Raw genomic sequence first — 27,611 nt, forward strand, 5'->3', positions numbered from 1 at the left:
GGCTCTGTGCTGACAACTCAGAGCCTGGAGCCTGTTTCAGATTCTGTGCCTCCCTCTCTCTCTCTCACCCTCCCCCGTTCATGCTCTGTCTCTGTCTCAAAAATAAATAAACGTTAAAAAAAAAAGCCACAGAATATTTATCCATCTGTATGGAAAATTTATATGCTATGCTATATGCTAAACAAAACAAGTGAAATTGATATGAGTTCTTTCCTCTGTTATCTTCTGACAAATTCTAAGAAGTTGCTATGACAGGATAGATAAGAAACAGTCTTTTGCTATAAAAATAACTTCATCGTGTCTTTAAAAGAGGCACAGATATAAAAGTTTTTAGATTATATTTGGATTTATTGATTACCAGGACCATTATAAATTCACATTGTGAGGACAATTCTTGAAATACAGGAACCAAATTTTCTACTTTTCTATCAATATAAGAATAAATGAAGTATTTTATACGTTCTTAATAGCTTACAATCACCATGATTTTTTCACATGTAGAAGATATTTGTTATATATTATATTTAGTTTGAGTATAATAGTAGAAAAATTTTACGGATAAAATATCTCTCAAGAACACATCTTTTTATATTGCTCATAATATTATACCATTGACTGTCTTCAAATACCAAGTTTGTCTACTGATTAGTTAATACAAACACTCCATCTATGGAGTGCACTCATGCCAGAGACAACTCATATCGCTACAATTTCTAAAGAACTGGTCTATGCATTATGCGAGCAAAATTTTATTAATAAGAAAACATCCATTTGTTGACTACTACAGTAAAAACTTTCTAATATTGGTGTAATGAAGACCTTCCTTCTCCTCATATGTTAACTGAGCTACATAGGCATGCCATAAATTATGTTATTCATATTGTAACTGTTCTGGACCCCATCCCTTTGGGGATCTGTGTTGCTTTTTTTTTTTTTTTTGAGAATTAAAAGAAATTAATTTATAGTTTTTTTTTCTATTTCATTCCTATTCTACTTCTGATTGTGTGTGTGTGTGTGTGTGTGTGTGTGTGTGTGAATTAAAAAAACAAAGCCAGTACTTTCAATACACCATCTTCAATTTACACTTTTGAGTATTAGTTAGGAATTGTTGGGCTGAATAGTCTTCAAAATGTTCTGGTACATTTCTGACTTTAGAAACCTGGGATACGAGTCCCTTTCCATGTGCATATACACTATCTTTTGAGCCTCTTCAAAACACGTTTGAGTGGGTTCTTGAATATTCCTGATGATAGTCTCTCTTGTTGAACTGTCAATGTTAATCTGAAAAGTGAAATTACACATACAGCATAAGTAGGTATAATTGAAGACAGAAACTATAATGGAAAGGTTTAATTTATTCCCCACTCTCCTTTTTTTTTTTCCCTTAGTGGAATAGGGTAATTTTGTCTCAAGTTTCATAGGTATCTAAAATGACTTATAAGAGACAAACTTTGCTTTTTTTTTTTTAAACTAAACACCCACCTCCATATCCCAGTTTGAAAAAACAAGACAAAACAAAAAAGCCCAAGACCAGGGAAATCTCAGTAACCATTGCTTACTTAAGCAGATGCAAGTGGTCTGTTAGTGGAGTCTACAAACAAGGAAGTTTATGAGATGAATATCTCTTTTAAGGAAAAGGGAAGTCGGTACTATTTTAAAGTTTATCTTAGTAGTCATGAATGTTGTTCACTGAATATGCCGTGAAATGGGAAGAGAGTGAAGAGAAGTGGAGAAATAAAGGAGAGAAGTGGTTATTTCAATAAACCAAGTGATTTCCAGACAAGAGTTTTGAGGAACAAGATGATAATGTAGGACTGTCTGCGTGATAGGAATCTCATATATCATAGCCTACCCTTATCTCCTTGACAAGAGTTTTCATTCCTTATTCTCTCTCTACCAGAAGGGGTCTTAGCGCGTCATTCGCTCATGGCGTTATTTCTTCAGGCAGTTGTAAGTGACCGGTGGTGGCGTCAGTGTGAATGTTTGCTGGATTTGCCGGTTTGGAACTGAGGTGAGCAGTGAGCTTTGGTGCCGTGGTGCAGACTCTTCCCAACACTACTGGGCTTGTCAACACGCCCATTTATGGTATCTGTAGTTCCTTCTAGCAAAGTCAATTCTTCTTACAAGGACTTCTTTTTTTAAAAAAGAAACTTTCCAAGGAATTAAGATAATTTAATGACAAGAGGCTCTGGAGCCAGACAGGCCTAACTTTGAATCCTAACTTTCACTTAACTGATATGTGACACTGAACAAGGTAGTTTCTCAGATTCTCAGGCTTCTTATCTGTAAAATAAGGTTAACAATACTGATTTTGTAGCATAATAGGAGGTACTGGATATAAAGTGCCTGGTGCATATGTGTGCTTGACAGATTTTAGCGTCCTTCCCCGGGATGTACTGATTTCCATTAGCCATCATTGTCATGTAGTTACCTCTCTAGGGGACTGTGGCCGGATGTAAATCTTATAAAGCTTTTTTGCCCTAGAAATTCTGCTCCATCGTGAGGCAATTTTCTTATAGGTTTCACATGCCATCCAGAATTTAATATTCTCATCACTGTGCTCCATTTTTAAGTATGCTGCATAGACTACTGGACCATCTAAAAGTAATGGAGAAATTAGTTTATTTTGGGGGGTCAAATCATCAAAAAATCTGAACAACATTTAATGCAGATTAAAACTAAAGTTTAAATCAAAGCTCCAAATTATTTAACAAGTGAGTATTATATAATGACACACACAAATGCACACACACACACACACACACACATCACACCTTAGATCTATAAATCTGAAGCATGTTTTGACAATGCCAGTCAGTGGTGTGGTTACCCCTTCGTTCTTTTATTCTGAGTCACTCAGGAGAATGTCTACTGATGTGGGTAGGTCTAGGATAGAAGAGGTCACAAGGACCCAGAAAGAAGACTTAAGTTGCATCAGTGGACAGAGCTCTGATCATGAAACTGAAACAAAAAAATCTAAGCCCTCAAAGCCAAACTGGAGGGTCAGAGCAAGGTTTAGAATCTCAACAGGCAGGTCAAGGTTGAAAGAAAAATACCCAAGTCATGTAGGAGCAATAAATTGATCAAGTTGTACATCCTGGGGTGTTTCTCAATATCCAATCTGAGCAGGAGAACACAGATGGATGAAAAGTTCAACTTTATATTCATACATTATGTTTCAAACTAGAAATGAAGGACCAGGCAAAGAATGGAATTCAGATGGGGTGTTGGAAACTATCTCAAAATCAAGAGCAGGACAATGGGTATGTGCAGCACAGTCATCAAATGACATTTGATGCCAGAGATGTTTATTCTTAGTTTTTGTCTTAAACTGCATTTCTGGACTGAGTGGCTAATGACATGCATGTGGAAGGAGCTTTTCTGATTGAGGCTCTATTTTGTAGGAGCTAGTGTTTGAAGAAGAGGGTTAGACAAGCTCTCACAAATCTGACACATTAATATGAATCTTTGGGAGGACCAAGTACTCTCAGTATCGAAGATGAACACTCTCAGAACTTCATTGGTGACTAGGATGTCTCTTGGCATATCTGAGAAATTGAATTTCTAAATGATGAAATGACATAGCTTTTAATTGACAGTAAGAGAAATGTGTGTGTAGGCACATTGAATATGTGACCAAATATAAAATTTTGATTAAAAATATTTTATCAGTATTATTGACTGTTATAAGAAATAATGGTAATCAGATGGAATAGCAATGTAAAATCAGATTTTCCTGGATCTTCACGTAAGAGATTGGATTGAATTTTCTAGCACTAGAAAGCCTTGACTCCTTGGCTTCTACTTGGCTCTGTTGGCAGTAATACAAAAATAAAGATAACAATTAAGATATTTTTATTCAAGAGATAAACTCAAATAGAGGCAGATCCCTTCTAAGGAGGATTAGGGTTGGGAAAAACTGGTAATCTGCAAGAAGTGTGCCATTTTAGTAATACACAAAATTAGAGCATGTCTCATTATTATCATGTAAGTGAAGCCTCCATGACATTGAGTGGGAAAGGGTTTGAAAGGAACATCACTTGAGTTAAGAGGACAGATGAAATGGGGGTAGAGCGTGTATAAAACTGTAACATAGGAAGTAATATGGATTAGATACTTCTACCCAATGGGGGAATATATTTTATCTTAGATTTCAAACAAGAAGTTTATTTTCACACCAAACTAACTTTAAGATGTGCCTTGCCTCATCACAGACACAAAGCTGAGGTCAGAACCAATACCTGTAGCAGTTGGAGCTCCTGTTGGAGAAACAGCTGAATGGAAAGGCAAACCAAAAACAAACAAAACAAAACAACAACAACAACGACAACAAAAAACAAATCAAAACAGAAAGGTATTTCTGGCTTAACAAGCCAGACTTAAAGCTGGCTTAAAGTCTGGATATTGTACTTAGTACTTTGTACTTAGTAGAATTTTGAGTGCGTACCTCATTAGGGACAGAAAATAAGTCCTAAAATAAAGAAATGAGCTATGGAACAGGGAAAAAATGGGATACCAGATAAAATCTGTAGATCCTGGAATGATAGGTGCCAGGTACTCGGATGGGTGAGTGCATGGGTGAGTGGGGACTAGGGAGATGACTTGGAAACCAATATTAGAGTCTGTGTTATAGTATTCTGAATTTGTGTTTATGTTTAGCTTAAATGTATAGTAAAATATTTAGAGATTCTCATTTCAGAACCTGCCGGCATCTGTATGGCCTTCTCTAATTTCTCTCCTGATTGCAAGTGGAGGAAGGATCTTTTCGGGCTGGCCAAATGATTCAACAATTCTCCATATACTCAAGTCCTTTGCTAATGAGGCCATCCATGTTTTGCAATTTGTATTTTATATAGATATTTGATAATATGGTAGATTGTAGTATTGATCTTAGTTACTCCCTGCCATTCTCATAGGAGGATTATACTTTTATGTCCCATTTATATCGGCCCTGCCCATTGGATTTGTTTTACCCAATGAAATACATGCAAATTGCCATACGCAGGTGTAAGCAAAAGGCTTTAAGCAGAAGTTTCAAGCAGGTGGCCTGCTGTTGAGCTTTCAAACGGTCATGCAAAGAGTACATTCTGGAAAAGACCTGCTTCTTTTGCCTGAAGGCCAGAATGAAGACATAGAATGGAGGTGGAGCTGAACTCAGTCACTGTGTGGCACAAACAAGAAATGAATGTTTCTTATAAATAAATTAGTGGGATTTTAATGTCGTGTTTTACTGCATCATAACCTGACCTGGACCTGAAAGCAGACGTGGACCATTTGAACTTATCTGATATTTCACGTAACATTCTGGTGTGTAGATTAAGTAAACTCACATGGCTGGTGTGTTTTACAGAATTTTTATAAGTTAACCAAGGCAAGCAGCTGAAAGCGCATTTGTATAACGGTGTTCCAGGAATCTGAGTAATTATTAAAGTTGGAACTGAATTACTCAATTTAGAACTTCTAATGACTCATACAACAAGTGAATTTAAAGGTAGAAAAGCCTTTTCCAAATTAGGCCATGTAGCCCAAAGTAGCCCATTCTGAAGTTGTAAATGATTCTCCTTTCTGAGCATTAAAGAGACGGTGACTCTGTTGGCACAGAGTGAATAAAGATAAACAACAGAATTGCTCATTAAGTTGAGAGGATGGAAAAAGTAGGTTTATGTCATACATAGTGTATGCTTTTCCCTTAAGAATGAGAGTGATGCTTTTGGGACTCTGTAGCTTGTTTTTTTTTTTTTTTTTTTTTTTAAACCAGTCATGGAAATTAGTATTTTCTATGACACACAAGGTGACACATGTCAGTTTCTTGATGTGGAAGGGAAACGTGGCATTCCTCTTGGCTGAGTCAGAGCAGTGGCCCATCTGTTCCAGGATTGTTTTCTGCAAGGGGAAAAAGCTTACACCATGAAATAGATCCTAAAATCGTGCTATGCAGCAGTCTTTCATCAGAAATGTGCCTAAAACGATTTTACATCTAGTTTATTTTCAATCTGTACCACTTGGGATAATAAATTCTATAACTGTACTAGCTTCTTCCTGAAGTTTGAAAGTAAATCTGCTTTATTGAGTTTCTCCAGTTTCGCTTCTGTGATATTAATCCTTTATGATTTTTCTCTCTTATAAATGTAACTTAAAGTACTATAAGTCGTTTTTAAATACAGAGAACCTCTAAAAAAGATAATAATGATTGTTGACGATTTGATATATTTTCTTTATTCTTTCAGTCCTTTGTTAATGTTTAACTTTCTATCTAACTAGAATTCATTTGTCTATACAAACACAGATACACATGCAAATTACTGGCATTATAATGTGAAAGCAATTCTGTGTCACTCATTCATACTTAATATGTAGAAACAGTTTTTATAACATTTTTTTTAATATTTATTTTTGAGAGAGAGCGAGTGCGTGCGAGAGTGGGGGAGGGGCAGAGAGAGGGGGAGACACAGAATCTGAAGCAGGCTCCAGGCTCTGAGCTGTCAACACAGATCCAGTCGCGGAGCTTGAACCCATGAACCCTGAGATCATGACCTGAGCCGAAGTCGGATGCTTAACCGACTGAGCTGCCCAGAAATGTGCCCCAGAAACATTTTCTCCTTTTTATTTTCAAGGGTCACACAGTAGTCCATTGCAAGACAACTCTATATTGTATTAGGCTACCCTACTATTGTTGAATATTTATATTGTTTCCCATTTTTTGTTATAAATTATTTTACATTGAATATTTGGTGTGTAAATCTTTGCATCAGTAATAATTTTATTATAATGAATTTAAAAGAATTGAATTCCTAGATTATTGGATGTAATGTTTTTGGAAACTCTTGATATCTATTGTAAAATTGCTTTTAGAAAGATTTCATTAGTTCTCATTACTAACAACAGTGTGAAAGTGTCTGCTTACTCCATCCTTTCCAATCTGATGGGGTAAAACCAGTGACTTGTAACTGTTTAGTTTGCACTTTTAAAATATTAATGCCTAAACATTTTTTCTTTCCTACTGAATTTCAAATCTTTTGGAATTTTTTTTTTTTTTTGCATTGTTAGTCTTTTTGGAATTTTTCAGACTTGTTTGTATATTAAAGAAGCTATCTGTTATATTTATTATGTTATCTTCTGTTCTCCTTTTACAGATTATTTTTTAATGATTTTTGAGAAATATTTGTAAGCCACCTAATCTGAAAAAAGCCTCAGTTCATCTACCTGACCTGCTTTCAATCTGTTTTCCACTTTTATCAGAGAAAAATCTCTAAGGCAAAAATCTGGCCACAACCCTTTATTTATAACCTTTCAACCTTTTCCCATTGCCCTAATTAAAAAAAAAAGCCAGACTTTGGCAGTGGCTACAGGGCCCATTAGGATACAGTGCTCCCTACCTCTCTATCCTCTTCCCTTGTCACTTCTGGAAACAGTCTTTGTTTGAGCCTTGCTCCTGGCCAACCAGTGTGCGACCCCCACGCTGTTGTATATGCAGTTCCCTCCTGTGTGGTAGGCTTTGTACTAGGATCTAAGACTGAGGTTAAATATCTGTTTCTGGAAAAATTTCTCTGGAACAACCTCCTCCTCCCCAACTAGGTAAGTGCTTCCTGTCAGTTGACAAATAGCACCCAGTCTACAGTTATTTTAATGATAGTTCCCTCTCACCCTATACCACAGTGTGTTGTATCTACTGATTTACTTTGATTACTCTCCTACTCACAGGCAAACACTTTGATAACTAGGACCCCAGTTCCACCTTCCTATGCCCAGTGCCTATGCACTGCCTGATGGACAGCAGGTACTGACTAAAAAAGGTTTGTCAGTTCAGGCTTTCAGATTCCTCGTGCTTCTATGTTTTCAAGTGAATCTCCATACGTTTTGAAAAGTGAAGAAGCGTGCCCTAATTGTTAGCATCCAGGAAGCACCAAGGACCAGAGGATTATACCTGGCATGTTGTTACTTTTTTTTTTTTTTTGGACAGGGAGACAAACATGCACTAATTGAACAGTGGTGTCTATAAAAGGCCAGGTTTTGTTGTTTTGTTTTTCTTCCTGCAAGGTGAACAAGTGCATGAGAAGTTAGAGAAGAGAAACAGTACCGAGGGAAGGGGCTGTGGCCTGGCCATGCAGGGAATGTGAGGGCTGCTGACGGGAGCCATGGCAACAGCAGTGGTTAGCAGAGGGTAGAATAAATGATAGTGTAGGAGGCTGTCGATGCACAGTGAGCAGTACAGAATCTGTCACAGAGGAAGTGAGCTGAAGGAGGGGCTCTGCCTTAGAGATCAGGATGTACGTGATGGGACAGCAATATCCATTAGTAGCTTCTAATGCCTGCTTTGTGTCAGGATGAGGATGCACCGGCCAGTGTAAATCAGAGAAGTCTTCATTGCCTTTAGCAGTAAAATAATCCCATAGTATCCAACCTGGCGTTTCCGAGGCTGTTGGCAGGTGGTTGTGATAACTGAGAAAGGGAGGAAAGTACACCATACACTGAAGGTTGATTTTGACCAAAATTAATAGTGATGCCAACTCTGTGAGTCAGAACACCTGCTTATTTAGAATGGCTGAACTCTATGTCTGGTCTGGAGCAAACTGAAGAGGCCATAGAAAAATATGTAACTGGGCTTTCACACTTCAAATCATCTCTGCAGATTTTAAGTGGGCACTCAACATGACCCAGTCATCCTACCACCATTCCATGGTATCTTGGTTTATAGATAAAATATCTCTCAAGAACACATCTATCTATGTTGCTCATGGTACTATACCATTGATTGTACTGTGAATACTAGGTTTGTCTGCTAATTAAAGTTATTCTGAGCACTCCATCTATACAGTAAACTCATGTGAGAGACAACTTATATAGCTACAATTTTTAAATTGGTTCTTTAACTCTCCAGAAGCTATTTCATATCGTCTTTTTTTTTTAATTTTTTTAAATGTTTTTATTTATTTTTGAGACAGAGAGACAGAGCATGAGAAGGGGAGGGGCAGAGAGAGGGAGACAGAATCTGAAGCAGGCTCCAGGCTCTGAGCTGTCAGCACAGAGCCCGATGCAGGGCTCTATCTCACAGACTGTGAGATCATGACCTGAGCTGAAGTCGGACGCTCAACCGACTGAGCCACCCAGGCGCCCCTCTTCTTTCTTTTTAAGGTCCCAGCACATCTCTCCTCAGCTCTCTGCTGATGACCTTGCCTCAGTCTTCACTGAGAACACTGATTTATTCACGCAGAGATTCCCTCATTTTCTCTCTACCAAATCAACCGACCTACCTCTACTGGTACATGTCCTTTCTAACTTTCTTTCTGATAGGAAAACAATGTCCAAACAGTTCTTTTTTGTCTTCTACCTAATTATGCTTTCTCCATGGCTTTGCATTTCTCTGTTGCTCTTAAAATTGTCTCCACTGTCTTCCCCGTCATCACTTTCTTCCTCTCTGATGGTTGCCATCATCCACAATGATGCTGCTGTATTTCCCAAATAAAATCAACAAGGTCTGTTGCCTATATTTCCAATATTGACCTCATGACTCTTTCTAGCTGCTACTCTTTTCTCTGTTGACCTTCATCTCAAAACTTATGTAAATAATGCCCTATATCTTCGGCCTTGCTTCCTCTTGTCCTAGCCATCCCCATGCCTCTGCAACTGTTCCTCCCAAGGCACCATTGGCTTTCATATTGCCATATCCAATGGTCACTGCTCTTTCATCATATTACCTGACTTCTCAGCAGTCTCTGACCACAGTTCACAGCTCCCTTCCTGAAACATGCTCTTTTTGGCCTTTCATGATGATGTACTGTTTTGGTCACCCTTAACTCACCTGATGATCTTTTTCCATTTCCTTTGCTGACTCTTCCTCTTCTCTGGATTTAGAAATATTAGTGTCCACCTAAGCTCCATCTCTGGATCTCTCCTCTCCTCTCTCCGAACTCTCCTGCTAAGTAATCTCATAGTCCCATGGCTTTGGTTAGAGTTTATATATTAAGTACTCTTGGCTTTGTCTTCCCCACTGACTTCTGGTCTTATGTGGTTTATTTCAATAGCCTTCCAACTGGTCTTTCTGCCTCTTTTTTTCAGAAGAGAACTGGAGGATACATTGACTCTTGTTATTCTTCAGTTTAAAGCCACTCATGTGGCCAATAAGGCTCTATACTCTTGTCATGTTGAACTTCTTTAGTTATTTGAAGACACTAACCTCAGTCACATCTCAGGGTCTTTTGAATATGGCTTTCCTTTGTGTGGGCCACTGTGCCCCCCAGATCCCAGCCTGACTGCTCATCAGCTTGATGATACTTCTCATCATTCAGCAATTGGCTCAAATTTTGTGCCTCCTGACAGTTCTCCTCTAATTATCCAATTGAACTACCCTCTCATACTTGCCTTTCTTTGTTATACCACTTGGTTTTTATTTTGTTCAAAGCATTTAACACTTACTGGAATGAATGTTTTCATTAATTTATTTGCTTGTTTGTCTATCTCCTCCCTCTAGAGGGAGCACATGAGCTGAGCACAATGACCTTACAGGTCTTTTTCACCTCTGTCTCAGCGCTTGGTAGGATTGCCAGACACTTGGAAGCATTGAATGAATCATCCAAAGAAGTTAGTTGCAGTTTTAGTGATTTCTTTTAATTTATATTAAACATAGTTTACTCAAATATCAATGAGCAACCTCTACCTTCACCTTTTGAGGTTTAGCAGATATGCATATGTGTTGTTTTTTCTGGTACCATTTTTTGTCATTTTAATTAAAAGGAAAACTGATTAGTCAAAATTTTGATTTGATTATTTTTCACTCTTGACCCTTTCCAGTTTGTAGAGCCATTTTTTACACTAAATCCTGAGGAATCCTACGTACTGTATCTCTTCCTTCAAAGAAGCTTTTATCTATATTGGACTTACTTCTAAAATAGTTGACTATCTTTAACATACTGCCAGTCACACCTCCTCATCATTTTACAACAGTCTGAATCAAGTTCCAGCTCAAATTTGCCTCTTGTGAGAAGCTTTTCCCAAAGACCTGCCATTCCTTCTCATCTATCTTCACCTTTTAGCCCATACATAGTAGGTTTGTGCTAGGTGACCTGTATTTCTAGTCTCCCTTTGTTACAGTGATTCACAAATATATGGTGCACATATATTTTATCTATCCTTATCTGTGCCTTCATGAAAGCACTTCCCAGGGTGCCTGGGTGGCTCAATCGGTTAAGTGGCTACTTTGGTGCAGGTCATGATCTTAAAGCTCTTGGGTTCAAGCCCCACAGTGGGCTCTGTGCTGATAGCTCAAGGCCTGGAGCCTGCTTCAGATTCTGTGTCTCCCCCTCTCTCTCTCCCCCTACCCCACTCATGCTCTGTCTCTCTCTTTCTCTCACTCAAAATAAATGAACATTTAAAAAAAGTTAAATAATAAAAAAAGAAAGCACTTCCACTGTCCTTCTGTCATACATAGTAGGAACTCAATAAATACTTAATTGCTCAGAGATCACACTCCATAATGTATGCTAAAACTCAAAGCAGTTTGCTCTTGGCAGTTTTTTGAGGCCTCAAGATTCTCAGCCTTTTACATAGGGCACTTCATAAGCACACATTTTACTATCACAAGTCGTACGTATTTTAGATGCTGGTCTTCTATGAGGCTGTCCTAACTGGACCTTGCAAGTAATTTTATGTCAAAGAAAGGTGGGTGTATGTTTTTCTTTCTGGATTTAGAGCTTCCTTCTGCTTGTTGAATGTAACAATAGACTCTTCAAGGGAAAGATATAGCTTCATAAAACCACTTTTACTCTGGAAGCAAAAACCAAAAACCAAACCAAACCCTGACAATCAGTCTTTAGTGAAAAATTTGCCAAAGGCCATTATTTTTAAAAAGTGTGTATATATGCTAACTAATTTGGATGTAAATTAAAAAAATAAAATTAAAAAAATTTAAAAAATATGTATTTGCCTTGCCTTTAAAATGCCATTCCGGCTGTTCCTAGAAGTTGTTTCCATCACCATTTTCTACTTTACCCCAAAGTGCTATAAATAGCAGCTCCCCTGTTCTCTTCTGGGAGATTTTCAGTCTTTGGTAAAAAAAAAAAAAAAAAAAAAAAAAAATCTACCTTTTTTTCTGTGTTATTTCATGTGGTAGATGGGCACAGGGAATTTTGTTTTTTTCAAGCACATTGCCTGGTACCTAAGTGCTTAAGATTTACTAAATGGATATTGAGCACACGTACTGTTTTTAAAAAATTAACTTGTTTGCCAATTAATGTATCATTAAACAATATCTAGACTACTAGAGTTCTTAATTTCTTTTTTTTTTAACTTTTTTTTTTAACGTTTATTTATTTTTGAGACAGAGAGAAACAGAGCATGAACGGGGGAGGGTGAGAGAGAGAGAGGGAGGCACAGAATCTGAAACAGGCTCCAGGCTCTGAGCTGTCAGCACAGAGCGCGACGCGGGGCTCGGGCTCACGGACCGCGAGATCATGGCCTGAGCTGAAGTCGGACGCTTAACAGACTGAGCCACCCAGGGGCCCCTAGAGTTCTTAATTTCTAACTAAGGTCTTAATTTTACCAGGGTTCTGCCCTAAACTGATGCTTTTCTTGGATCCTCTCTCCCCATGAAGAAGTTGATTTAATTCAGTGTTGTGATGACTATTACTTAATGACTGTCCAGCAAACATGGGTTAAACCAATTCCTGTTCATCTATTGGGACTACACTTAATACATTTCCTTCCTAAGTGGGTTTCTGACTACATGTTCTTAGAAACAGTCTTTTAATCTATGTAAAAAGAGGCATCTACATATCTTAGCCAGAGAACACATTTTACCAGTGTCCTTGGTTAATGTAAACACACTTTATTTTCTGGCATTTAATGTCTGTTTTTTTAGTTTTATCTTTCTGATTGGATGGTCCATAGAATGAATTGTTTTATCATCTTTTTTATTATGTGATTATTAAATTTTTACATGAATTTCACAGTAATTAGATTGCTCTTAAGATTCTTATCCTGCTTTTGCTGGTTTTTATAAAAAACAGTATGCTATCTTCCTGTCCTCATCTTTTCTGTAAACTTTGCTTATTTTCATGACACTAGATGTCGAAGTAGCTAGTTCTAGCTAGGCTCTCCTTTGAGATCATTACCGAACAATTAACTTTATTTACTTTGTCTATGAGGGCTCCAGGACTGGCACAGAAACTTTTACATAATGTGGCCTAATACATTTTGATATTTTCTTACTAGTATTTGTCTTGTATTTACTCATTGAACACTTATTGGATACCCATTAGATACAAAGCACATTATTTTTAGTCTCTGGGACGGGAGATGAAAGGTGAATGCGTCTTGATCTGTGCTCTCAGGGAATTTAAGATCTACTGAGAAAGTGCAGAAAAAAACCCAATACACCAAATAGCTGTACTAAGAAGAAGAATAAATAATGATACTAATGGAAGAGAGAAGGCAAGTATTTCTAAGAAGTTTCATGGAAAAGGTGGAAGTTGAATTTTACTACCCAAGATGTGTGGATAACAGAGTAGACAGGACTTAGTAGGGGAAGCCTGGAACAGGTGTGTTGCCGGTGTAGCCAACGGAACAACGGTCACCCTGGCCGACAGGTGTGTTATGTGAAGGGGCAGAGCTGTGGCTAAATCATGAAAAGTGCACTGAGTTTGGGTGTAGAGAATCTTGAATGCCAAGTTAGGGATTTTGAACTTCTTGGTAAGCCTCAGAGAAAAAGGAATGGTATTCAGAGACATGCACCTTGTTACTAATAAAAAGAACTACCAATTATTGTGTGCCTAACCTGCTCAGCCATTAAGCTAGGTGTTTTATGTCTAACCTGAACAATAATGCTGAAAACATGGGTGATATTACTCTCATGTTACAGGTGGAGAATTTGTTACTTCAAGAGAGAGATTAACCTGCGATATGGCAAAACAGGAATTACCAGGAGTTGAGACTGAAATCCAAATTCTTTAGCAGTGGATCAATCAATATAGCTGACTAAACATATGCCTTTGTCTCTTCCTCTCATCCCGTTGTTCTAAAATTGACATATATATATATATACACACACATACGTATATGTATATATATATATAATGTTTATTTATTTTTGAGAGAGAGAGAGCGAGAGGGCAGGGGAGGAGCAGAGAGAGAGGGAGACACAGAATCTGAAGCAGACTCCAGGCTCTGAGCTGTCAGCACAGAGCCCAATGCAGGGCTCGAACTCAAAAACCGCGAGATCATGACCTGACCCAAAGTCCACAGCTTAACCTACTGAGCCATCCAGGCACCCTGCAAAAAATATATTTTTAAAAATTCACATGTTGGCAACTTGGATCACAAACTATGAGGAATACTTGAAAAGTAAAAGGCAGGGTTCACAAGTAAATCATGGTCTCAAATGCTTATTGGAAAGGCCTGTTATGATAGGTGGGAGTTCAGGTAGTGATCCAAGTCTGCAGGTGCTATGGAGGGGCCATGAAGTAATTGCCAGAATATCTGATGAAGGTGTTCCTGTAGGAGGAGCCAGGGGTCTACATCTCCCCTAATTGCCCTCTGGGTCAGACAGTGATAGTTGTCTCCATATCAAGAGGGGCCCTTGTGCAGAGAGAGCAGGAAGTGCCCCAGAAGCATGGTCACTGCCAGGAGTAACAGGAAGTACTTTACCCAGAGTTACCACCTGCATATCTCATCAATTGAACGATCAAGTAGCATAGCTAAGTCCCCTTCCATAGTCAATAGGTATAAACAGATGAAATATTCATACAGAGACTAATAAGGAATCTCAAATAAAAAGAGATGTAGAGGCAAAAATTAGCAACCATTTGATGGGAACAAACTCCATTAAAAAATATCAAATTCAGCAAACAAGAGAATTTTCTTTGATGGGGCGCCTGGGTGGCTCAGTCAGTTGAGTGTCTGACTTCGGCTTGGGTCATGATCTCACGGTTTGTGGGTTTGAGCCCCGCATCGGGCTCTGTGCTGACAGCTTGGAGCCTGGAGCCTGCTTTGGATTCCTTGTCTCCTTCTCTCTCTGCCCCATCCCCATTAGCACTCGGTCTCTCTCTCAAAGAAAAATAAACATTTAAAAAAAAAAGAATTTTCTTTGAGTACTTACAATATTTTTTCCTGTACCTGTCTTCTGATATTTATCATTTTCTACAATTTCCCAATTTTGTACCCAAATACAGTTGACTGCTCCCATGAATACAAATGCTTCTCATTTCTTGCATTGAGCCTATGACTCTGTCTCCCTAATATCCATTGTTGTTAGCTTTCATTTATACCATCTGAATGTTGATACTTATACACAACTATATGTAGACTTATATAAAGTCCCACTGAAATCAGACACTGATAAAGTTGAAAACTAACTCTGAGGAGTTTTAGAACATCAAGACTCAAAATTTATTCTTACTTTTGAAGGCACTAAGAGCAGCAAATTTTTGAGTTTTCTAAAATTCTAACTTTAGAAGGCTATGATAAGACAGTATATTTCAGTATGTGTTACGATTTAGACATATTTTCCAAGGGATTTTACACATACACTTGTGAAGACTAAATATTCACAGTGACTAATCTTGTTTTAATTAACAGCAAAGAAAATAATAGTGGTTGACACGACAAACTATTTTCAGGTTTTCTTTTTGTGACTGGGGCTGCTGCCATTCTGAAGGCTGTGAGAAGAGCTGCATACGTTCGTCACCTAGGGCCACTTTTTTCTCTTAGGAATGAAACTGTTTATTCCAACATATACATCATACTCACATTTCGTAGCCATCAACTTTTCAAAAGACTGGGCCCACTGTAACACTTCCTCCAAAGTAATGCTTTGAAAAGAAACAAAAGGTGCTCATTGCATCAAAATATTCTCAAGGTTTTGCTGAATTAAATAGAAATATATGATCCTGAAAATAATGCCACAATATAGCTATACTGTATTTGTATGTGTTTTTTAAAAATTTTTTAATGTCTATTTATTTATTTATTTAAAAAAAATTTTTTTTTCAACATTTATTTATTTTTGGGACAGGGAGAGACAGAGTATGAATGGGGGAGGGTCAGAGAGAGAGGGAGACAGAGAATCGGAAACAGGCTCCAGGCTCTGAGCCATCAGCCCAGAGCCTGAAGTGGGGCTCGAACTCACCGACCGCAAGATCGTGACCTGGCTGAAGTCGGACGCTTAACCGACTGCGCCACCCAGGCGCCCCGATGTCTATTTATTTTTGAGAGACAGAGCATGAGTGGGGGAAGGGTAGAGAGAGAGAGGGAGACACAGAATCCCAAGAAGGCTCCAGGCTCTGAGCTGTCAGCACAGAGCCCAACGTGGGGCTAACCCCATGAACTCTCAGATCTAACCCACGAACTCTGAGATCATGACCTGAGCTGAAGTCAGATGCTTAACCGACTGAGCCACCCAGGCGCCCCATATTTGTATGTGATTTTAAAAGGAAATTTATCTTTCTGTGATCTTTTACATTTTATTTTTACTTTCTAAATTGTTAAAATTAAACAAAATTATGAAAGTAATGTAAATTTGAAAATATGATAAATTTTTACAAGATCATGATCTATAGCACCCTTAGTCCTGTAATTTACCTATTCCTGAATTACTACTATTAATATTTTTGATTTCTTTTTAGTGTTTTTGTTATGTGTGTGTTAGTGTGTTTTAACCAAGAAGTAGCCATACTCTGCATGTGTGTTTGTGTGTGTGCATACTTTGTGAGTGTGTACATATATATGTATATATTATTTTTAATAAGTTTTTATATGTCATCACAATAGTCTTAATAACCACTTATTATGTTATAACTTATAATTGTAGATTTATAATCACTGCTAGTCACCGAGGAGTGTTGAGTATTCCACAAGGGAGCATTCTATAGTTTACATATTCTCAATGAGCATTTTGATTATTTCTCACTTTTTAGCATAAAAACTTGTGATTAAGGCTTGCTATGATCAAATAAGGTAATTGTTGAGGGAATTCACAGAAGTAGAATTAAAGTGGGTCAAAAATGCACATTTTTAAGGTTCTTGGTGTAAGTTGCCAAATTGCATTTGGGTTTGTATTGTGTGCTGCTGTCACCAGCAATGTGTTTGCCATTTAGACTCTTCACATCTTGGATTCATCCACAAAGCTTCTTTGCATGCATTCATAGAATAAAGTTATTAACTCTATATCTACTTGATGTAGGTATTTTCTCTCTTATTTGCTATAATTTTTTTTACGTGTTGAAGGTTTGAATTTTTAGTACTGCGAATAATATGTAAATAAACAGTATAAGAAACCATTTACAATTTCAAAAATATCTGTGAAAGATACGGTTTGAAGCTTCATTTCTGTTCATTTTTTCTGGGTTTTGTGAGGTGAATTGGCAAGTGACTATGTATTCTTACATATAAATCATTTTATTTTCTCTCCTTTAAAATAATCATTGTGTTCACTGCCATTCAGTTTATGATTATTTCAGTTTACAATGGTTCATTCTTAATTTTCCAGTTTTCAATAACATCATATAATCAGATAGCTCTAGATACAAGCAAACCCTGTCCATTGGCTACTTTTGGTATAGTTTGCTCAATAATTGGTTTTGAGGGAACAGCCATCAGCATTAGTAGGTACTTAACACAATGAAGGAAGATTAGTTAAAGAGGTTAAAAAATGACCTAGAACATGGAAAAATATCAAGATCTTAAAAAGGTCAAGTATCTTTTGTTTTCTGCAAATTCAGATGGCTGTTGCCAGTTTTAGATGGACTATGTGCATCAGCACTGAGGCTTAACAGTATACTGCTGTAAAGATTGCTTAAAAAAAAAAAAACATTTCCATGAAATGGTATCTGACTCACTGTTCTTTTCTGTTATTAAGAACTTTAAAAACAGTAACCTCAGGTAACCTTTTCCATCCAGTAAAATGGTAAGTGCTAGGTAAGGTATGTGGCATGCCTCTCTGTCCCACCCATTCTCATTATATAGGAAAAAATAAAATCTACAACATGAGTGAAGAGGCCATCATTGTCTTGGCTTAGCTTAAAATAAAGTGTTGGTACTTTGTTGGCTAGAGAATTCTTCTGCCTCTAAGATTCATGAGATTTAGGGAGATAGACCATGATTGGAGTGGTTATGGTTGGTGTTAAAATTATGCAATGAGGGGTGCCTGGGTGGCTCAGTTGGTTAAGTGACCAACTCTTAATTTTGGTTTAGGTCATGATCTCATGGTTCATGAGTTCGAGCCTCCATCAGACTCTGCACTATCCTAGTGTGGAGGCTACTTGGGATTCTCTCTCTCTCTCTCTCTCTCTCCCTCCCTCTCTCTCTCTGCTTCTCCCATGTGCTCTCTCTCTGTCAAAATAAATAAACTTAAAAAACTGTGAAAATGAAATTTGGTTTTGGCTTAATCCCATCTGGCTTGTAATTTTTTCTGAGCATCTCACAAACTTCATGCTGTCCCATGGCTATTCAGCTGTCTGTATGCTAATAATTCTAAACACCTCTGTCTCCTCACCTACCTGGATTTCCTAATAAAAAACAGGGGAGTATTCTGAGACCTCATGTCATTATGGAAACAAGAATGGAGAGTGTTTGGAATCTGACAGTCCTAAATTCTAATTCCAGTGCTGCATTTAATAAATTTTGGTTTTACCTCAAATCTTTGAGCCCCTGCTTTATTATCTATAAAATGGGGATAATATCTATTTCTCAAAGCTATCTATCTGGAAAATTAAAGTAGTTCGTGAAAGTAAAGCACCTAGCAAGTGACTGTTATCTACCAGCTTGCCAGGAATGTGAATTCTCTTTCCTTGGTCTCTCCCTTCCCTGATGGGGGTGGGGGGTCTGCAAGGCAAGTAGAAAGACATGTGAGCCCAGATGGTGATACTCGATGGGAGTCACCAGCAGAAGAGAAGGAAGCTATTCCCAAATTAACCTGTTTCATCTTCCTCTTTGCACGTGCCTGTTTAGTGTAGTAGTTTCACCTGGTTGTTTAAAATGCTGAGCTTTGGGCCTTATTGTCTCTTCCACCTACCACTGCAGCCTCTTCCCCACCTCACACAAATGCTTTTAAGTGTTTTTGGACATTTAGGTACTAGGGGGTGGAGCATGCATGCCAGGAGCTCTGACCTAGCAAGGGAGATGTGGCTACGACTGAGTATTCCAGAGTATTCCACGTGGACTAAAGTTAGGCCCTCTGGTTAAACTCCTGGGAACCCTGAGGTGGAAACTCCAATCAAATGGTTTGTTACCCTCCTGAGGCATTCTGCTTTTTATTTCAACAGTCACCGTTCCCATCCAAATAGCTACGTTTTTTCTTTTGGCAAAAAATCCAAGAGCCTCAGGAGCTTGGTAAGCATTTGGTTACCTCCCCAGTCCCACTTCTTCCAACTGGACATGAGGTTTCTGGCACTTTGTAGATGGAGGGTTTGAATCATGAAAAAAATATTTTGGATAAAGAATCTCATTTTAACATAAACAATATAAAATGTTAGAAAAAGTCTCAGTATTTATTCATAATAGACACTGTAGAAACATTAAACTTGCTTAATTCTCAAGTGTAAACCATAACTAATGAAAATGAAACCTTAGTGTAATACATGATTGCTCTTCTGGTGGAATTACTCATGTGTAAATGCAAATTCTACATTCTGAACAAAATATATTAAATTAGCAGTTGAGTAAATGTACACCTATTTATCATGTGGTAAATACGCATTATGGTGGCCATAGAATTTAAATGCTACTTACTTTGATGGGAGCCTCTGAGATTCATCTCTGCAAGGCTTGCAAATCCAACAAGTCCGCCTGCTCATTTTTCTAAAGCAATACAGAAATATACTTAGTGTAATTTAGTCATTTAAAATAATTATATGCTAGAGTCAATGTCTCAGGAATACCCAAAATTATAAATCATGAAAAAATAAGCATGGGTTTTTGAAATTAATGGAATACAGTCACTGGCAGGGGCAGAGAGAAGAGAGGAGAACAAAAAGACTCATCTCATAAATATTTTTTAGGAATATAGGTTCTTAGAGTTGTGACTTTAGAACCCATCTGGGCCACTTATTCATCATAATGGTGTTTAAAAAAATGCAGCTCACTGAGAAAGAGCTTCCCATTTAGGGCCCACTAACAACAAAGTCAACTCCCACATCTTCCCTTTTTTGGATAATTCTTAGTTTTAGAAAGAGCTCTCAATCTATTAAATAAGAATTTGCTTTTTTTTTTTTTTTTGTCATTAGCCACATAAAATAGTGTAAAAGGCTAAAAAAAAAAAACAAGCCTCCTTAGGGGTGAATTCTGAGAGGGGGGTTGCTTACCTGGTTTTCCCCACTCTCAGCAGTGTGACCTTGGCTTTAAAATTGAGGTACTCAGCCCAATACTCAGCCTGTACTCAGCCCAGGCTTTATATAACAATGTATGTCATAGAAGGTTTTCAACTTGGGACTTTGAAAAACAACTCAAAAATTTAAGAGTAATTAAATCTACAATTTATAATGAGAGCTGGAAATATTTTGCTAAACATATGCACACTTACATACCATGAATTATTAAGGATAACAGTGAGTTCTTATATCAATCTTTATTGACTCCTTCGAAACATCTGCTGAACATTTATTATGTGCAAAGATCCTGCCTTTTCCTCTTCCTGTCCTCACTAGCAAGCACTTAAAATCCATGTGATGGGGACTTTGAGACAGGAAGTCCAGGAGCCCATGAGTACACACAGGAGGAGAAGCTAACCAGCCTTGGTGGTGGTTAGAGATGACATTCCAGTAAACTAATAGCTGAGCTGGAACCTACAGGATGTGCAGGAATGTGCTGAGTGGAGGGGATGGGGAAGCTTGGGCAATGGGTTATGTCCTAATTGAGGAAATGAATGTAGTCATTACTTGAATATAGAATTTGGCAGGGAGAAAGTGGAGGGAAAAGGCGAGAGTTAAGACTGGACCAAGAATCACATTCAAAAATGCTTGTTGCCACAAGAAAGTGATGAGAGATAAAGTTGGAAGATAGGCAGAAGCTGGGCATGTTAGGTCATACACACGATCAGTTTCATAGTAAGACACTGGAAAATCATTGAAGGTTTTAAAATATTTGACAAGTTAACATTTGAAATTGGTTCTGTGAGTAGAATTGATTGTAATGGTGCAGAGGCGGAATCCAGAAGACTAGTTAAGGGGTGCCTGCAGGAGTGCAGGTGAGGATATTATAGGCTTAAATTAGGAAGGTGGCAGTAGAGACAGAGGGAAGAGGATAGATTTTAGATGGGGTAGAGGAGGAACTACCAGAACTTGATGTACTGGATATGGAAGGTGGGAGAAAGAAAGGAAACAAGTTCAGGTGAAAGATTTGACCTCAAGGTAGAGGTGGTAGTTTTTATAAAACACATAGAAGCCAAAAGAAAAAACAAGGTGGCCCAAGAAGAGAGTATGTACTGAGAAAAACAGATTTCCCAAGACAGGTGACTCAGAGACAGACTGAAAAAGGGAGCCTGTAGGAGGATAATCAGGGTAATGTGGTACCAAGACACCAAAGAATGAGTTATCAAAAAGCAAAGACTGGCCAATTGAGTGTTAAGAGCTGGGAAGAGATGAAGAGAACAAAGGACTGAAAACTATCCATCGATTTGCTAACAAGAAGGTTATCAAGAACCTTGGTGAGAAGGCTTTTGGCAGAACAGGGAGGGCAGCAGCAAGAGGGGAGAAAAAGCAAGAGGAAATGGAGACCTGGACAAATATAGGGCTACTTATACTTCCTCTCTCTCCTTCTCCCTCCCTCCATCCCTTCCTTTTTCCCCTCCCTCTCTCCCTTTCTTCCTTTCCTTCTGATGAAAGCCACTGACCGAGTATTATAACAGAGACAGAGAAGCAGGACTATGCTGTTTGGCCATTCTGGCCTGCACATCTCTAGGAGTATAGTTTATAAAGTCTGCAATGTGGCTGACATGCCCTGAGATTGGCAAATGGTGTCCGTGGAAAAAAGTTGCAGACAGCCGAAAGGAGGAAAATCAATAGATTTTCAGGTTTCTGAAAAAGGAAAAAAAAGGAACCAGAATTCAGACTGTGGGCGTTAAATTCAGATTGAGGACATTAAAGAACTAGAGGAAGAAATTACTGTTTTCTCGTCATTGGAGTGGGCATAGATCTAAGTATATTTGCAGTTTTGGGGATAGGAATTTATGGGTGTTGTGGGTTGATGGACTTCATTTTCTGTATGGGTCTCTCTACCGTAAGGAGGAACAAGGGACAAGGTAGCTAAGTAGATCTACAGGAAAAAAACAAAAACAAAGTTGGGACTCTTTTGATTGCAAATATAGATTCAAACTAGTTCAAGCAAAAAAGAGCGTTGATTATAAGGATATATCTGTGTGTGCTGTTAGATTCTGGATAGCCTTAAATGTTGAGCTCTATTTTGTTGTAGTAATAATTCACTGAGGTCTGTAAATAATAGCTGTGTTGAAAACAAGAGTTTTTTTTATAGAAAGATAAATCTGACTGAAGATGATTAATACTGAAATCATTGAGGCTAAGAAATCTCTTACATTGGCTGTTAATAACTGATCTTTTCCATAATTGGGCCCTGAATGAAAATTAAGATTCTTCATCTCTGTAATCACTTCTATGATGTAGGTTACGCAGTGACTCTTTGCTTCTCTTCTTCTAAGTAGGAGGATGGTAAAGAAGTTCCTTCCATCCTGTGTCAGGGTAATTAGTCATCACTGTCTTCTGCTCGGCATTGACCTCTCCCTATCTACTACATTTAACAATTTTTTATATCTTTTTGTCTCTTCATTTGGTGTATTAGAGCTATGTGTGCACATTAGTGATTTCTGTAACTAAATTCATGTCTAGGGGTGCCTGTGTGGCGCAGTCCGTTAAGCAACCGACTCTCAAGTTTGTGAGTTCAAGCCCTGCACTGGGCTCTGTGCTGATGGTGTGGAGCCTGCTTGGGATTCTCTCTCTCTCTCTTTCTCTCTGCCCCTATTCTGTTTGTGTGCACTCCTTGTCTGTCTCTCACTCAAAATAAATAAATAAACTTAAACAAATTAAGAAAAGGTACAATTCATGTCTATTTACAAGTTAGTATGTATTTTTAAAGAGCTTTAATGGAACTGTTTGGTAAAGATAGAACTGTCTTAGTATTCAACACTCACTGGGGTCAGAAGCATGGCAAAGGTAAAGTGATTTCCAGATGCATTAGAGTTTAGGGGGTTCCCACAGCTCCTGACAGGTGACTGGGTATATTAAAATAATTCTAGGTTCTGGAGGCAAATAAGTGCATGAGTTCAGGGTCTTATTAGCTGTATGACCTTGCACACAGTAAGTAAACTTTTAGATTTTTAATTTCCTTTTCCCTAAAATGGAATTGTAAAGATTAGAAAAATGCTTATATGCAAAAACTTTCTGTTCCAGTTAATCTGACCTTCTTTCAGCTTCTTGCACTCTGTCACTCAGGAAATATTTCCTAAGCTCTTTTGTATGCGCAGGAAACACACATCTATTGGACTGCATTCCTTCCTCTTTTTGAATTTCAGCTCAGACCTTGTAAGTTTTCCAACTGACCTTATCCATTCTTCAATGTGTTAGCATACTTCCTGCAACTCTTCCTTCTTTTCATTTGTTTGCTGCTGTGTTCCTAGATTTCAATTTTTGCACATTATATTAGCAGCTGGGTTCCAGCTTTAGAACTAGCTGGTCTGCTACATCAGGGCAGACACTTTGGGGCAAGTGTGTCCTGTTGAAGCGACGGGGTGGCTGGGAAGGATTTGTTTGGCCAGAGGAGCTCAGAGAAGACAGACCAGCAGAGCTAACCCTTACAATTAGGCAGATTTCTCCTCTATGGAGATGCCTGGTCTAGCAGAGAGGAGAGGTCAAGCTATGGGCCTCCATGTGGGGCTTCATCCATTCATCCATGTGGTGGAAAGGCTATCTTTTAAAATTCCAACAAAGGCTCTGAATAGACCAGTAGCAGCCCTGCATTCAGCTACGTGTCTGATTCAGAGGTTCTCTGGCCCCAGGCGCTCATTAGTTGGGTGACCTTTGGAAAAAGAGTGTGATATAAATGTATGAAAATAATGTTATTTATATTTCTGACTTTTCTACTCCTAATAGACTATAAATTCGCTGAAGTGTTATGTTCAAATACTATTTGATAATCCTGTGTAAGTAGTTGTTTATATGTTGTTTAGTATTCTAGGTCATTCACAAATTGATTAACTTATAGAATACCAATAGAATATAATGATATAAAAACATCCAAAGTAAATAAAATATTTGGTGACAGAATTATGTAAGAGATGTATTATGCATAAAATAAATAGATCACAAAGCAGTTTTGTTTTAGTAAGTTCTTTGGTTTTCTAGTCCATTAAGAGCTGGAGTTTGTTGGGGGCTGTCCCAGTATAGGAGTCCCTGTGCACCATATCCCTGCTCACCTGCTGGAGACTTACTGCTCATCTTCTAAGATCTCAGAAACCAAATGTCCACTGCACCTCCCTCTTTTGATTACTAGTGGATTTGCTATCACTGTGCACTACTCCTTTGCTGAAATACCACAAAACATTCTCCATATCCTCATAATGCCTTCTACTTTGAAACCAAGAGATAAATTCACAAACAGGTTACCCAGCTTCTGATAATAGAACAGATTGGCCGCCTTGAGCTTATTGGTTCTTTTAGCCAAAACACTGCTAAAATTATAGTTAATTTTAACTTAACATGAAGAAGAATAGAGATTAAACAGGGAGACAAAAAACAACGAAATCTTTTAAACTAATTTTGGAAGATGGAAAGTAGATGAAGAAATAGAAATTAAAATTCTCATACCTCTAAAGTTAGAAAAGAATTTTATCTGACAAAATGAAGAAAATAAAATTCAGTCTGAAGACAAAGAATTTCCAAGAACAGCTAGTGGTTTAAAAAGAAATATCTGCAATCCTGCTTTCGACAGTATGTACCATTAAGTAATACACCTGCATCTACAGTTTGTTACTACCAAAATTTAGAGTGACAGGGTGAAACCTTTTCATATTTATAATTGAGAACTTTGGAGAAATAATTTTGGTAATTCCAAAAAAAAAGTAAATTAATAAACTTACTTGGAATTAGAGAATACCTTGTCATTTACTGGTAAAAATAAAAATTATCCTCAAATATCCCATAGAACTAAAATTCTATTTTGGCAAAAAGAGAGTTTCTGTGAAAGAATGACCTAAATGGATATGAAATAGAATTGATTTAAATTGGAGAAACTCACCAAGCTTCAAATCAACAACAATCATTTTTTTCTCATGTTAGTAGTATGGTATGTGGAAAAATTCCATTGACCTAAAAATAAGATAAATAACAAAAACAAAAAATTATTGTGTGCTTCCTGGAGAATGCATATTTCGCAAAATATTTCTATAAATACCTTGCTTATATTTTAAGTAAATAATTTTTTCACTATGTAAGTGCTAGATTATGGTTATCCTTATTTTTGATTTAACTCCTTATCTAGAACTTTTATTAATTTCATACATTGATATTGTAAAAATTCCTATACTTTTCATTTGTATTTTCCATTAGGTTTTCTTTAAATATTTTTTTTGTTTATCTTATGTTAACAATATACATTAATTTTCTTATCTTTAAAAAATTTTCAATATCCTCTTGGTAAAACTAGTATGGTCTTTTACACTCTAAGCATAGTATTAGGTTTTCAAAATGATTTTGCCTCCAATGTTTTCTCTTGATTATTTTAAAGAAAGTATACATTTCATCTATATAATCTAATATTTAGAGGGGTTTATAAATGCTTTAGTGATGAATTGAGTTGGATATATATTATGCCAGAACAATCCAAGCTTTAGCTAGCATTTAAATGAAATCTTTCTCAAAGCAATACGAAAATAAATTAATTGTCTTCATTTTCACCTTTTCACATATTTAAATGTTTTTATTATCCTGACGGGTGATAAATTCATTCTGTTCAATATAATCTCTGCATTTAAATGTGTTTATTTTATGATATAGAATATCCCATAGAATTTAGAAAAACCTGGAGCAATTTACATTTTGGTGAGGTTTTGTTTGACACAGTACATAGAATTCTTGCTTTTCAAAAAGCAAGTAATTTGTGCGTAGTTGTGGTTAAGCATAACATTAAGGAATGAAGAAATTCTGTAAAATAAAAATTAACGATATCTCATGTAAACCTTACAACAATCCATACATGGAGTCAGCACAGCTAATCCAGTGTTGGAACTAATTGTTTGATAACGTATGATGTTTGAAGCAAACAATTCTGAGATACCTGATTTTGTTAAATATCTTCATCTAAACATGTACATCCCACCCAAAAAACACATAAAATGAGAGTATCCCTTACTCTAAGCCAGTAATATTTCTTTTACTGCCCAATTTAGAACCTGCATTTATACATGTGTGACTATAAGTATTTTTTAATTATAGAAAGCCTAGGCCAGGCAAACATGTGTTTGGCAGTTTGTTTGTTTTCCTTAGAAGAAAGCTAACACTTCCAGCGGTCCTGCTGTTAAAGTAAACATCCACTAGTCATTTACATCGAGCCAACATTATTGTAGTCATCAACTATTTTATGGAATCGTATACTTACAAATATATCCTGTAGAACGGTCCACCATGCTAAATTTTATTTTCTATCGGTATGATCCTTTTGAAATCAGGTGCTGAAGCTCCATGAGACAGCCAGCATTATATTTTTCCTGGCATAAAATAACTTTACTGTCTCTATAATTACCTTTGATGGCACTCTGCCCTCTCTATGAATGTTCTGTTTTTACACATGTATCTATGCAAAAAGAGGTTTGGCTGAATATGGAAAATAGTGCTGTGGGACGCTAGTGCATTGCTGATAAAGAGGTTGTATCTAACATTATCAACCCATCGGAAGCGATCAGATGATTGGAAGCAGTAGCTCTATGTAGCTTCAATGTAATATTCAAACTTTTTTCCAAAATGGCTTTTAGAAATTTTTTTCTTGTTTAGCTTAAAGTGAAACCTCCCTTTTAAAAATCAGAGAACTGAATACCAATAAATAGGCTGAGCCTGAAAGCACTTGCTATTAAATTATTGAAAACTATTAAAATCAATCTGTTTAGAATAGTCAAATTACTAAGGACTTGTAATAACCGAAGGGTCTAGAGAGGTCTCCTTTCTAGTTCTTTCAGCTGGTCCTCATAGGGTCACTTCTGGACTCACCATTATTCTTCAGTTAGTATACCTGTTAAAATCTGAACTGAACACAGAGCTCCAGATGAGGATTAATGAACGCATAGTATGGTGAGATTGTTAATACCCTTATCCTATGTCTAATCTAAACTTATGTGTGTGAGAGAGACAGACAGAGACAGAGAAAGAGAATGGTGGGATTTGAGGAATGCTAGAACAAAATAGCAGGAAAGGAGATCAGAATATGATTGATGGAGTATTTCCTAAAGTATTTAGGAGCCTAGGGGTGCCTGGGTGGCTTAGTTGGTTAGGTCTCTGACTCTTGGTTTCAGCTGAGGTAATGATCTCACTGTTCGTGAGTTTGAGTCCAGCATCAGGCTCTGCACTGAGAACATGGAGCCTGCTTGGGATTCTCTGTCTCCCTCTCCCTGCCTTTCCCCTGCATGCGCT

The 27,611-nt window shown here is 37.4% G+C and overlaps 1 protein-coding gene and 1 long non-coding RNA gene across 3 annotated transcripts in view; one reads left to right on the top strand and one right to left on the bottom strand.

Moving 5' to 3' along the window:
* The window catches only part of LOC121016178 (uncharacterized), a 366,104-nt gene that overhangs the window by 82,434 nt on the left and 256,059 nt on the right, over positions 1–27,611 (top strand). The gene's annotated exons all lie outside the window — the stretch shown is intronic.
* Positions 322–26,801, bottom strand: RGS13 (regulator of G protein signaling 13). 2 transcript variants are annotated; one of them, XM_040453609.1, is made up of 7 exons: positions 26,587–26,801; positions 25,228–25,298; positions 21,815–21,998; positions 19,717–19,785; positions 15,739–15,800; positions 2,432–2,598; positions 322–1,281 (listed from the first exon to the last, which is right to left on the bottom strand). In XM_040453609.1, exons 3-7 carry the CDS (start codon positions 21,874–21,876, stop codon positions 1,099–1,101), a joined length of 543 nt encoding a protein of 180 aa, XP_040309543.1. In that variant the 5' UTR covers positions 21,877–21,998; positions 25,228–25,298; positions 26,587–26,801; the 3' UTR covers positions 322–1,098. The 2 variants fall into 2 exon arrangements, with proteins under 2 accessions (XP_040309543.1, XP_040309544.1); XM_040453610.1 differs by lacking the exon at positions 21,815–21,998 and having other exon boundaries at positions 26,587–26,794.

Source organism: Herpailurus yagouaroundi, unplaced genomic scaffold (assembly GCF_014898765.1).
Source record: "Herpailurus yagouaroundi ecotype Mexico unplaced genomic scaffold, PumYag 209, whole genome shotgun sequence".
NCBI lineage: Eukaryota > Metazoa > Chordata > Mammalia > Carnivora > Felidae > Herpailurus > Herpailurus yagouaroundi.